Source organism: Bombyx mori, chromosome 22 (genome assembly GCF_030269925.1).
Source record: "Bombyx mori chromosome 22, ASM3026992v2".
In the NCBI taxonomy this organism is placed as follows: Eukaryota; Metazoa; Arthropoda; class Insecta; order Lepidoptera; family Bombycidae; genus Bombyx; species Bombyx mori.
In genome coordinates, this window is record NC_085128.1 from 8190287 (window position 1) to 8204687 (window position 14401).

At 34.5% G+C, this 14401-nt stretch overlaps 2 protein-coding genes across 4 annotated transcripts in view; one reads left to right on the forward strand and one right to left on the reverse strand.

The window, feature by feature from the left end:
• LOC119630217 (serine-rich adhesin for platelets) lies at positions 1-13987 on the forward strand. Of its 2 annotated transcripts, XM_038018804.2 has the most exons (14): positions 1-407; positions 809-906; positions 1829-1914; positions 3453-3605; positions 6303-6445; positions 7059-7184; positions 7502-7593; positions 8374-8467; positions 8540-8696; positions 9059-9230; positions 9828-10044; positions 10246-10338; positions 10428-10575; positions 10659-13987. In XM_038018804.2, exons 1-14 carry the CDS (start codon positions 225-227, stop codon positions 13358-13360), a joined length of 4464 nt encoding a protein of 1487 aa, XP_037874732.1. In that variant the 5' UTR covers positions 1-224; the 3' UTR covers positions 13361-13987. The 2 variants fall into 2 exon arrangements, with proteins under 2 accessions (XP_037874732.1, XP_037874733.1); XM_038018805.2 differs by lacking the exons at positions 1-407; positions 809-906; positions 1829-1914; positions 3453-3605 and adding an exon at positions 4866-5750.
• LOC101736065 (glycine dehydrogenase (decarboxylating), mitochondrial) overlaps positions 13895-14401 on the reverse strand; it is an 18771-nt gene continuing 18264 nt past the window's right edge. Inside the window, exons 17-18 of one of the 2 annotated variants that reach the window (XM_021351793.3) lie at positions 14270-14350; positions 13895-14197 (exon numbers count right to left, since the gene is read on the reverse strand). In XM_021351793.3, the coding sequence (XP_021207468.1) occupies positions 14087-14197; positions 14270-14350 (192 nt within the window). In that variant the 3' untranslated portion in view covers positions 13895-14086. Of the gene's footprint in view, positions 14351-14401 lie in introns of both variants that reach the window. The other variant, XM_062674927.1, reaches the window with a different exon arrangement.

A 14401-nucleotide genomic window follows, 5' to 3' on the forward strand; every position in this document is an offset into this window, starting at 1 on the left:
ACGAGTGGGAGACTATCGCAAGTCACCTCCTGCCGCGCCGAGCTCACCCATAACCATTGTTCAAATAAACTAAATACCACACACTCCGAAAATAACGTATTCCGTCTAATAGTCTTTGAACAAGAAGTATCAATAAAATGCTTGATTCATTTTGATTACTTGTCAGTTATAATTCATTAAATCAGAGGTCATTGAATCTTAGCATTGTAAATAATAATTTTAAAATGGAAACAATAAGTGTGAATCAACCGATAAATTTAAAAGTGGTACGATTTGAGTTGGATTTTAGCAAATTACTCCCAGAAGAGCCGATACGAGAGAAGAAAAGCAAGAAAATTCGTGTACCGAAACCCAAAAGTAGAAAACGATCCATTGTACCACCCCCACCAGCAATCAATTGCTCTCAGGTAGGTTGCATCTAACACTAATAAAAAATTATAGTTTATAAAATATGATAAAACGGCCAAAGTTCAAATAAAATTATTAAATGTTTTGATTATAATACTTAACATCCAATAAAACTGTTGTTCCAAGAAGGAACTTCTCCCATGCTAAAAATGATTTAAAAAAATAAAGATATTTTAGTATAGTATAATAATACAACGTTTGATAGCATTAAGTTTTTATCATTAAAATATTTAAATACTTAAATTTTAATTGTTTTTTTTTTGCATTATTTGCGGCTGTTTTTTAGTAAATAAAACTTTAAATAACCTTTGGATATCATAAGTAAATTTAAAGCATTTAACGTTTTCTTTCATACTTTACCAAAATTCATCGGTTTTACTATGTGGACATTGTTGTGCAGAAACGAGATGTAAAGGAACTCGTGGAAGAATTACTTGAAGAACTTTACTCTGATCAACGAGACTGGAGCTGCCACAGTACTGTAGACTGCAGCCGCGGGTATGATTCGCTTCGCTATGATGATTTGTAATCCAAATGAAACTATTTATAAATAATGACAATATTAAAGCTTCAAATTCAAATCAGTTACAAAGTAGCTTGCTTACGAACTCATCGTTGAAGTATTGGATGTACTTATGTTGAACTATGTGACTATATCAGTGTTCAACCCGCCGACAGATACCAATTTTTCTGATGAAATACGTACTTAAGACATATTCACGAATCATTTCGATGATGAAAGAATACCATTGTGTTTTATAAAGCAAGCTTGCAAAAATTATAATAGCCTAGTACTTGATACGTGGACCTATCGTCCAGCTTATTTCTGCCACGAAGCAGTATTTCCTTCTAATTTGAAAGGCGGGACAAACGTCATTTCACATTGAGACTTAGACCTCATGTCTCTAGGTGGGTTTCGCTACCTTCGCGTTATTACGTCTATGGACTTCCCTAAATATTTAACTCCAGGTATAATCGAGCTAGTTCATCCATCTATGGGAAAAATATAGTACATCGGTAGCAGTATTAATAAGTTCAGTGTGTTGAAAAAAGAATTGTTATTCCTTTAGATACGTATAAATTGATTTTCCGCTGTGTTTTAAACCTACAATACAAGTCAAACGTCCATAAGACAAAAGAAGTAGACATTTTAAGCTTGTAATGCCTTGTGGCTAATGCATCTAAATGCATGTAAAAAGTTGCCTTTAGTTTAAAAAGCAGACCTAAATATGATATGTACATATATGTTATATACATATTTTGCGTGTATATTTTAAATTCAACGAGACTTCAATCTAATCTAGTCCGAATTAATTTGAATCTTGATAATATCATTTATGAATATTTTAAAGCACTGTCATTAATTCTACTTTTGTGAAAACGTTTATTGTCTTAACAAATTTTACTAATGTACTGTTAGGTCTACTTCGGCGGCGTCCTTGACATCTTTGCAATCCAATTATGTAGAAACCGAAGCAATTGAAAGGAATTACTTGGAGTGCTTAGGTAAATGAATTTTTATTTGAACATAGCCTAAAAATCATTTTTAGAGAGAATGTACTTGATTTTTATTTGCTTCCAAAATCGAAATTTCGAAATCTTATACGAGTCCTTACGTTTACATTAATATCAGATATCTCATTACACGTCAAATTTTGTTAATTAGATTTCATTTGTATCAAGGCTCAGAAGTTGACGAAGCGAGATTAAGCCGTAGTATGTGTTTCGTTTCAACCAAAGGCTACTCGTAGTCATCTAACTAGTCCACCATCAAAGAAATTTACATCGCTCATGTCCTTTTTTTTATTTATTGCTTAGATGGGTGGACGAGCTCACAGCCCACACGGTGTTAAGTGGTTACTGGAGCCCATAGACATCTACAACGTAGACGCGCCACCCACCTTGAGATACAAGTTCTAAAGTCTCAGTATAGTTACAACGGCTGCCCCACTCTTCAAGCCGAAACGCATTACTGCTTCACGGCAGATATAGGCAGGTACCAACCTATCCGCGCGGACCCACAAGTGGTCCTACTACCAGTATTGGCAATGCCAGTGACACAATAAAGTCACTACGTATAGCTCAGGATTATTTATAAATGTCGTCTGAAGGAAGAATAGAAGAGCTTTCAAATAGGTTCTTAAAGCATTTCCCAAGCAACAGTCGATTAAATGTACACAGGGAAATATTATATAACATTTTTCTATGGTCGTGAACTCAATAACCTCTGCTGACCTATGTATCTATATTACGAAAATCGTTATCAATTGATACAACGAATTCATCCCGAGCTCTTCCCGACATGCTGTCTATAATAAGACAATAACTAGGCGACTCAATTGCCATAGTTTCGCCGGATGTTCCGACCTATTTCTTTGTTGCAAACAATCTTGAACGACGATTTGAGACCGTCATCATCCTTAATTCAGACATTGATTTATAGAGTATATTGCGTGTAATGTTAGTATTTGTTTATGAAATATTTCTATAAACTTTTTTTTTAATTCAATTTATGAAATTATATAATACTAGCGACCCGCCCTCGCTTCGCTTCGGAAACATTAAAACACACATGAAACCAAAAAAAAAAAAAAATAAATAAATAAAAAGTAGCCAATGTTCATCAGGGACAATGTCGGCTTCTAATGGAAAAAGAATTTTTCAAATCGGTCCAGTAGTTTCGGAGCCTATTCGAAACAAACAAACAAACAAATCTTTCCTCTTTATAATATTAGTATAGATATAGATAGTATAGATAGGTATAAATTATTTTATTACACGCTTCGTTAGTTAACATGACGTATTAAACAATGTAATGTTGAGAGAAATGGTGTATAAAATTTAAAGCTTTCTTAAGGTTAGATTCTTTCAATTTTTTTGTAATAGAAATTTCGTAAGCAAAGTGAATTAGATTAAGTATTCATAAATATTTATGTAGCTTTTGAGCTTAGATCATATTTATGTAAATATATAGTGCTAAGTCGAGACGATGACGTGATCAATATTCTTACATGAACCTCATAAAAATTATATCCTATTCACAGAGATTGAAGAGCTGAGAGAGCAAACAGCAGAATGTCAAATGAGATTTCAGTATTTCGGAGATAGATTAGCAAGATGTGTGAAAACCCGCGATAGATTACGTCGCAAACAGAAGAGATTTTGCGCAGCCCTCACTATATTATTACGGCATATAAGTAAGATATTTACACTGTATGTAACTCTAGCATGTTCAAATATACACCAGTATACGTAAAATCACACACAAGTATACCGGTTACTGGTGATAGGGTGATTGAGACCCACACCACCGTCCTATTCCCGTCTTAGTTATGCGTGACCATTCATACTCTTTTAGTTGATATTTCAATCTTAAATCTCGAAGCTCCGGTAGCGATTTAATCCCAGGCAGGGCGTGAGACCGTTTACTTATCTAATGCAATGAAACAAAACATAGATAAGACGTAAGCAAATCAATACAAAAAAGTTTTACACAGTTCATGCATAATATACTAAAAGTATGAATTCAAAAAAAAGTACGTCAAAATGAATAACAAATCAGACTAATGGTTTTAGGTTTGCTTAGCGGTCAAATATGCCTATTATATAAATATTTTTATCAAATATTATATGTACCGCGCGCTCGTAGTACCATTACATAAACCTTTCTTAGACAGACAAAATCACCTGTGCAAAGTTTCATTAAAATCGGATATGTGGTGTATAGAAACGCATAGAGAACAAAAATATGTATGTACATATGTGTTCACAAATACATATGTGTTCTTGGTGGGCAGTGGCTTGGCTCTGCCCCTGGCATTGCTGAAGTTCATGGGCGACTGTAACCACACACCATCATGTGGATCGTATGCTCGTTTGCCTACCAGAGCAATAAAAAAAAATGTGTGCGTGTACTAGTGTACACACGTAAGAAGTGAAACTTCTTTATGGCCTTATTTTTCGAAAAATGATCTACATGCAACTTTCTAGAAATTGGTTAAATAAAGTTAAATTAGATAAAGTTTAAACAAAAGGATTTTATTATCATAGACATGAATACAAAAAAGTTAAATTAGATAAAGTTTAAACAAAAGGATTTTATTATCATAGACATGAATACAAAACAGATGGCGCGTAACGGAAAAATGTGACGCGTAACCGAAAAATGTGACGGTAAATTTTTTTCCAACGCCGATAAAGAAGTTTCACTTCAAAAAACAGACGTATTAATATGTTGTTGTTGTACATATTATTATAGTAATTAGTAGTCGGTCTAGTAATTAGTAGTCCTGACTGCTCCCGCACCTCGGGATCCAGATTCGATGTTCAGTCAAAGTTAAGATCTGGTGGTGACAATATATTGAACAGATATGAACGCTGCTAATTATTTTGAATATAATAATTACATATAAAATGTGGTCGAAATATTCTTGTTTTAGTTCCATATATTTTTTTAATATTGGTCTTATTTAATATTGGCCTGCTTAATACTGCCACAAAACAATTTCGTTTCTAAGAATAAAAACTGAGGAAAAAAATAAAAAACATAAAATATAAACGATTTTACAAATTTTATTGTTCTCAAAGTTGATATAAATCAACTGTTTTACTATTACAGTCTTCCATAACAGTTCTATTTCTCGGCACCTTTACGACCCGTTGAACGTCACGTTCGCATCGAAACAACTCTTTATAATTCCCGATAGCCGCGAGGAGTCGATTCATTCATGGAAGCTTAAAATAGATTTATTCCCATAATGTTTAAGTTAAACGAAATCCAGCGCCGTTGCCTGAATATCCACTGCCGACACTGACGTACACAGTCGAGTTAAATCGATACGTAACTCGCACATAAATTCGCTTACTGCACAGATGCGCATGCTCGGAGATATTTACCACGGAACCCTGTAGCGACTGCGACCAACGACATTCATGCTTTCCATACTCACTCGCATTAACGCAGTCTCAGTTCGTTTGTATCGCATGGTAGAGGGACGCAGGGATCGTTGTTTCATTTCATAATTTCCCCAGTAAACATCGCATCAGCTGTCAGACTAAGCTACCTTATATATCCTGAAGAAATGTTACATTTAATCCATGATTCCGTAGAGATTGCACTAGCTATATTTAAAGAAACAGACGTATCTTTTGTTTTGAAAATGTGCAGAGGCAGTGCATAACGCATGTAGTCCTAAGTCATGTACTGTCAACATTGTTAACTCAGTGATCAGTGTTATTGTAAAAGAATGCGTTCCTTGTCCAATGTTCCGTTACTTCAAGACAGATGAGTGCACTTCTAAACTCACTCAGGAACTTGACGAGTTCAGGAAAAACCACTACAGGTATGTTTCATAACAGTCTATACACTAATTCGGAAGCCTCGCAAGCGCTATGATTTTTTTAAACGACTGTCATTGGGTTAACCTCCCGTCTGGTATTAAGTTATCGGAACCCACAACATTAATGCCACCGCCCGCATCAAGACTTGGGATGCAGTTTCAATTGAATTGTAATAAGGATTTCCCTACCCTTCAGGCAGGAAGCTCCAATCGCATCTTAAGCACATTTACGGATATTGGATATTTGATTTATATTATTATACGTTTATTTATTCTTATTGTACTTATTCCTTCATTCAGGAAGTCGTTACCTTTTTGTTTATTATTTATTATTAATTCTACCGTAGTCGTAACGTTCACGTTGAAGCAAATGTGTTTTAAATGGTTTAGTCGTGAAAGAATATGTATCTTGAATAAAACGGTTATTATTATAATAAAAAAAAATACTTTCTGTCTTTAAAAATCATTAGAATGCCCCAAAATTGATAATGTGACTTGCTCGTGCGTCCCCCTATTCGTTGTAGTTCATAAATAATTCAAAGAACAACAATATAGCGGGAGAGAGCGGTGCGCGCTTTAGCGTAACGCCTGGGGGAAGCGGCGACGGACCCGGAGAAGGCGGATATGCGGAATGGCTCCATGCTATGAGACTTGTGGCCCGTCTGCCTGCTGGAGTCCCCCAACATTTTCGTAAGAAGGTATATTCTTGTCAAGCTTTAAGTAAATGACACGATGAACTTTACACGTAGTTTCATTATTACATTCTAATGAAACCCAAGTTACTGGATACGAGTCGACCAGTGAAACTCTCTATAAAATACTTTAATATAATATCTAGTGTAAGGAACTCTTAACCGAAATGGTAACATTATTTAAGATAGCGACCCGCCCTCGCTTCGCTTCGGAATCATTAAAACACACATGAAACAAAAAAAAAAAAAAAAAAGTAGACATGTTCATCAGGGACAATGTCGGCTTCTAATGGAAAAAGAATTTTTCAAATCGGTCCAGTAGTTTCGGAGCCTATTCGAAACAAACAAACAAACAAATCTTTCCTCTTTATAATATTAGTATAGATATAGATAGAAACTTGGAGATTTAAGTGGTTAACTATTTTCCCCGAGTTTGATTACTAAAACCATTGGAATTCGTTAGAGCATTAAAACTATAATAATATAAAGCTCATATAATACTTTGATGCATCATTAATGCAACATCTTATCAATAAAATCAGATTTTTTTAAAACTCTCTATGGGAAATCATTCCGTATCTCTCATTTCAGAGTAATTCTTATTATTTAATTATTACAGCTATGGTTGACCTTGGCCGAGAGAAATTTAACCGCACGCGGCGTGGATTGGCTGGTAGCAGAGCGAGCTTGCTTCCGAGGAACTGCCCAACCAGATGACACTGAACTTGGGGCACAAATACTTAAAGTGAGACTGAAAAACTATAAGACGTCTTTCAGCGCCTTTAGACGCCTAGCTGAACAAATTTGAGACGTTTTCGTGTCCTAATTACTAGGGATAGAATCGTTTTGTGAATTTTCAATTTAACGAGCAAGTTTTCGAGCTAATCTTTCTTTAAAAGTCTTCTTCCAGCGAATATTAAAAAACACATAACTCGACCGCTCGCACAGATTAATTTTTTTATTATAATAATATAAATTCAGTGCCTTTGTGAAAGGAGCAACTTTATCACTTAATTATTATTAATCTTAGAGTGTATTATATTTCTTAAACTAAAATTTAAGGACTTACATCGAACGGGATGCTCTTTATTTTGTGGTGCCGAAGGAAGAGAAAATCAAGCTATGCTTCGGAGAGTTTTGTTAGCATACGCGAGGTAAGAATTTTATAGTAAACAAAAAAAGTATAGCTTAAAAACTAAAATAAAAACTTTAATAACTAACCGAAATAAAAAGTAAATAATTTCATTATTATATCAATATTTTGGCCTGACGATCCCGATCAGGCCTATAGACCAAAGTATTAAAATTATTGTAATGTCATCAGTTCTTATACGTGTGTAAATTTTCAAGTTAGTCGGGCATATTCAATATTACATTGAGAAATTCAGATACATGGATAGATATAGATCAAGGGAATAAAATTGTATATAAAAATATTTTTATACTGGTTCTCAATTGATCTACGGAAACATTAGACTTTTTTTTATTGCTTAGATGGGTAGACGAGCTCACAGCCCACCTGGTGTTAAGTGGTTACTGGAGCCCATAGACATCTACAACGTAAATGCTCCAACCACCTTGAGATATAAGTTCTAAGGTCTCAAGTATAGTTACAACGGCTGCCCCACCCTTCAAACCGAAACGCATGACTGCTTCACGGCAGAAATAAGCAGGGTGATGGGACCTACCCGTGCAGAGTCACAAGAGGTCCTGCCACCAGTAAAAAAAAATACACAAATTGCAAATTACATAAAAAATATATACAGTTTTTGAGGTCGCATTAAAAATGTGGAACCTATAATTTAATAAAAATAATTTAGATAATCTTCTGTATAATGTTTTATTAGATAATCCGGTGACGGAATAATATGGTAAACAGTTTGAAAAGAGATTGAATTAAATTCGTGTTTTGATTTTCAACGCTCAAATTTTAGGTGGAATAAGGAGGTTGGGTACTGTCAAGGCTTTAATATGTTAGCAGCGATCATTCTGGAAGTTATGGATAAATCCGAATCGGATTCTCTAAAGGTAATAAATAAATGGTTCTCGTGTTTAATTGCATATTGGCATTGTACTTTTAGTAATTATATTAAATTTTAGGTAATGATATACTTAGTGGAAGCGGTTCTACCCGAAGGATATTTCGCAGATGACCTTCGAGGACTTTCAGCAGATATGGCAGCGTTCAGAGATTTACTACGGCTACGTTTACCGCGACTGGCACATCACATGGATCATCTACAGAGAATATCGGATGGTAAATATATTTTTTACGACGACGATTGGAAATACCATATTTGATTTTTTCTTTAAATATTTCTTTACATCGTGCGTGGCCAATCTTTTGACCCGGGTGAAAAAAATGGTAACCGAAGCCCATATAAATCATCGTCCGCTCTCCTTATAGGGGGTTCAGTTGACATCGGGTGGGCTGTAAGCTCGTTCACCCTTCAATGCAAAAGTAAAACAATTGTAATAACTTATTACATTATTTGGAGAAAGAAAAAAACACAAATTTTTACCACTGACCTTGACAGTTAAAATTATCACAAACTGATAGGCGTTTACATATTATGCTAAGTATTTTGTAAATCATTCACTAGCTATTTTATTTTTCAGGTGGCGGCATAGAACCTCCACTGCCTGATGTGTTTACTATGCAATGGTTTTTAACATTATATGCAACATGGCTACCTCGCGAGTCACTCCTTAGGATATGGGATTTAATACTTCTCGATGGAAATGAAGTTTTACTGTTAACAGCACTCGCTATATGGGACATGCTACAAGAGTAAGTAAATTGTTCATTTCAAATGTTAAATAAACTTTATAGTGATCAACGCGCAACATCGGTCGATTGTAAAAATCTTAAGACAGGATTTTATTTATAACTAGCTGACCCGGCAGACTTCGTAGTGCGTCAATCGATAAATAAAAGACTTAAACCTTTGTATAAAATAAACTTAAAACAAACAAAAGGAATCCATCCGACGGCGGACACATCAAAGGAAAAACAAAATTGTTATTTTTATTTAATTCCGAGCATTTTCATATTTATCTATCTTTTAAACCTTCTCTGGACTTCCACAAATCATTCAAGACCAAAATTAGCCAAATCGGTCTAGTCGTTCTCGAGTTTTAGCGAGACTAACGAACAGCAATTCATTTTTATTTATATAGATAGAAAATAGATAAATAGATTTTCTTTTCCACGTTGAATCAGTGATAACCAACGCTTAACGATTCTTTGCTATTAATGCAACACTTAATTTATATTTTCATTTGAGAAAAATAATGGTTTATTAGAAATTAAAGTTTCTCAGGCAATAGTCTGAATTCAGCTAGCTATGAATGGAAATCTAATTGAAAAGTACTTAAATTATTTCAGCCGGATCTTGTCTGCGCGTTCAGCTGACGAATTTTACAGCTGTATGGGTGGTGGTGCCGGTGCAGTTTGGGAAGCTGGAGACTCCCTTGTCGCTAGAGTCGTGGCATTTGGCTCTGCACCAGAACTACCCAGATTACGAAGCCTTCATCGCTACAGAGTTGCTCCGCCAGCACCACCGACAACAGCTCCCATATATTATCCACCCATACAATCTGCGGTATGATCACATGCTATATAATTTTAATAGTATTGCCTTAATTAGCTAAGTGATAATTCCAAAATAAGAATATAGCTATTTAATATTTTTTACTACAAAACAAAAAATAATCCTAAAAATTGTAAATTATTCTTGAGATATGACATTTGATTGAGAGTAAATATTCAATTATTGTGAATTTTAACTAATTTTATATTGCAGATGCAATCAATGACTAAAAGAGGATTACGATTATTTTATTCAGAGGATGAAGGTGATTCCAGTGATGATGGAAACAAAATGGCACTAGCAACGGTAAAATAAATAAGTAATTTTATCGATGACTACATCGGTAGTATTTGGTGTTATTATTCGTTAATTTGTTATTATTAATTTTATTCAAGGTGATGCCAAGAAAAGAAGAACGCATAGGTGCAGGAGATAGACTGACTTTAGATATAGGTGCTTTGAAACGCCAGTACGCTCGCTTGCGTGAGCGACAAAGACAAGCTCATGTGATATTGGCTGCTGCGTGTGCCAGACATGCGGCAGGTAATTCCTGAATACCTTATACATATACGATCCTCAATTACAATAAAATTTGAAAATTATTAAAAGTAAAATATTTTTTACAGTTGGAGTGCCCACTTCGCCGACTTCCCTGACAGTTAATAATCTTCTACTGGGAAAAAGTGCCATTGTTAGTTCACGAGGACGACGATTAGGAGCCCCGCCCGGAGCAATACCACCTTTACGGCAGTCAAAGATAGTTGAAAAAAGTCCAGAAGTTGGACCACGAGCTCGTTCGAATGAAACAATTAGTTGGAATGAAGAAAAGAGCCGTAAATCACTTAGCAGAAGGAATTCTGTTAAGTGGAAGGATATCAGAAAAGATAAATCATTTGAACGTAAGAGAAAAACGTCAATAGATTTAGACGAAATTGGAGGTGGGGTAATTGTGTCTGAAATTGAAGCTAATCAAATGATAGCATCGATAAGATCAAGGAGTTCTAGTGAAACTTCCACTTATTCTTCAAACACTTCGAGTACCGATACAAGTCTTTGTGATGAAAATGAACGCGGTAGTGATTCTGAACCGGATATTTCAGATGACGGTAAAGAAAAAAGAAAAGAATCTTCCGGGATAAAGGGCACTCATTTGCATAAAGGGTACCCGATGGTTTTGAAAGAAACAAAAATTGCACCCTGCAATCCTTTGAAAGAAGAATCTGGGTTCAATAATGATAACAACAAACTCTACAATTGCAGTGAACAATCTATAAAATCTATAACAGAATATCTTGACTCTGCTGCAGGGAAACCTCTTCGTACTTACATTGGCGGGTTTGAAACTAAACTAAAAGATAGCTTGAATATAGATAATGAATGTGACGATTCTCTTAAAAGAAATGTTTTACCACAATCTTCTAGTCTAGTTTCAGATAAAAGTGACATTTTACAAAGAAACTGTTCCATGAATTCATCAGATTTAATGCCGCCTACAAATATTCCCAAAACTGCTAACAATTTTACTGACCTAAGTCCTATTGACTTGTCGCCTTATAATTACAATAAGTCACCATTTGACTACGATTTTGCATCCAACTTTATACGTCCAGTAAATACGGAAGCTTCACCATCTATAAGACCCCCGGACATAATTGATTCTTTTACTATGTATCCTAACTTCGTACCTGATATAGATTTATCTGATAAGAATATATCGGATGTAGACAGTCCTCCAAAAAGCCCCGGTGCTGAAAGTATCATAGTGAGTGAAGATGAGCCACCCATACCATTAAAGATTGACAAATATTTTGAACACAGTCCAGAGTTTTTCGGTGCTCGAATCACTGACCCAAACAGCACAGAAATACCGAACAGACGAGCTACAAGAAGACTTTCACGGCAACCTAAAAAACCTGATTCCTTAACATTACAAAGTAACCTAAATGATAGAAAATTTAAAGAGGAAACCGAAAGAGCTTCTTCGTTGCCTCAAAGTCATAGTTTTCAAAATAAATCTTGCGACCTAGTAGAAATCATACCTAAAGTACAAGTGCTTGAGTTGACTGATCAAACAAAATACGATCAAAGTTCTAATTCTCCAAAAGAATATCTTTCAACAATCGGTAGGAAAAATAGTGAAAGAGCTTTACAAATTATTCAAGAAAATTCTAAAATTTTAAGTAGAATATTAACAAAACAAAACATTTCTGAAACTCCATATTTTAATCAAAGCCTCAGTCCTAATGTAAGCGAAGAAAAATCAGATAAACTCACAAGTTTGCAATGTTATAAAATACCAGAAAAAACTACTCTACTAAAAGAATCTACCTCAGACTCATTGATTGGATACCGGAAAAGGTATTCAAAAAATGATCATAACGATAACGACTTTATGAGAATAAGACCGATATCCATTGATGATCCATTTTCTTTAGAATCTCGAAACGTAGCATTAGCAAAAACAGAAGACTTTAAAACAACAAAAAGTCCGAGTAGTGAATGCTTAGGTAATAAAACAGATTGTTATGGATGGGAAAATAAAGCTTTTTTAGGTAAATGTGAATTAAATAAAATCATAGAAAAGTCAGAAATTAACTCCATAAACAATCCTGGTCAGAAAGGAAACGAATTATCCAGTCAGAGTGACTATAAAAAAGAAATAAATTCTTCCACAACTCCAGTCTGGATGAAGCGATCTTTTTCGCGTGAATCGAAAACTTCGGTGACGTTGCCATCAACGGAAACGAGAGATACTTCCTATGACCGTAAATTTGGTTCGGATGAATATAGTTATCCACTGTCCAAAAAATATAATGACTTTGTTATTTCTAGGGCTAGTGATATATGTAGTGAAACGGTCAACGAAGGACCAAAAATCTGTGAAAAAATATCTAAGACTGAAAACAGCCAAGTTAGTGATTTTGCTCATGTTGTGACTTCTTCTATTAGTTTCACTTATGAACCTTCCTTAGACGACGATTCTGGTGGGGCAAAAAGTAATTCGAGTGACACTTTGTGTCAAATTACTTCACTTGATCAAGTTTCTACTCCAATCTCACCTAAAATATTCCCAAAGGATACCTCATCTATGCCAAGAGAACAGTGCGAGCGGGTAGATAAAACCAAAGCAGACTCTGACGATACGTGTAGTGCAATAACTTCTCTTATAGAAACAGACACACTATCTTCTCTTTCATACCCTCAGAGTCCGTCAACAGGTTCTTACCACCCATTCCCTGCACGTCCAGTCATGCGTATGCCTAAAGAAATTGGAGTGAAACTTGGAATGTATCCAAAAGATGTCATTAGTTCTCCACCAAAACAATGAGACTTAAGTTTTTGAGCTGTTTTATTAATAACCTCTTACAAGCACCCTCAAATTCTTCAAACTTCCTTAGTCTTTTTTTTTATTCGATCGTTTAATAACTTTCAAAATATTTTTATCACTAATTTTTTTTGCAAAGTTCGGTTCTTCGAACGAAACACATTTTATTTACGTCAAGTTAAATGACGTGATATTTGCTAACAGTATTGAAATCATAAATGTACTATTAAAACCAAACATGATGTCAAACATAAAATTCAAATAAATCACAGCACTGGTAAAGTGAAGGATTATTGATTTGTTAGAATATAGTATAATATTTTTCATAATTCAACTAAAATTATTAAATAAATGTGAACATGTTGCCTTGAAACCAATTTAAGTGAAGAATTGTGAAAATATCCATACAATATGGAATTGTAAATCAATAAATTTAGATGTAGACTATATTATATATAGACGGTACAATATTGTTTATTATGTACTTAAACTGTTAAAGATAAAATAAACGTAATAATGATTTTAAAACTCGACACGGCAAAATGACGATTGCTTTATTTATTACATTTCATTTATAATACAAAATACAATAACTTTAATTAAATAAAAATACGATGCGATCGCTATAAATGTATATTTTATTATTAAAAATCCCATGTTCTTCTTTTAGATAATGTGTATTGAAATCTCTATAAACACCTATCTATCATAGTCAACATTCCTTAAAAGTTAAAAGTCATCGATCACAGGGGGGCACGTGCAAACAAGATGTTTGTCACCATACATATCATCAATACGACCAACCGTCGGCCAGATTTTGGTCTCTCCTTTAACGAATGGCTGGAAACACAAAACATTTAAATACATAAATAAAAATATACCAAAATTCCGAAGCAGAAAAACTAAACATACCGCTGGAAAAGCAGCTTGCTCCCTGGTATACGGACGATTCCATTCTTCTGAGATAACTTCTTCTTGCGTATGTGGAGCCAACTTAAAAATTTACATCAGTATTTAATTGATAAAATAATCTTATAAGAAATC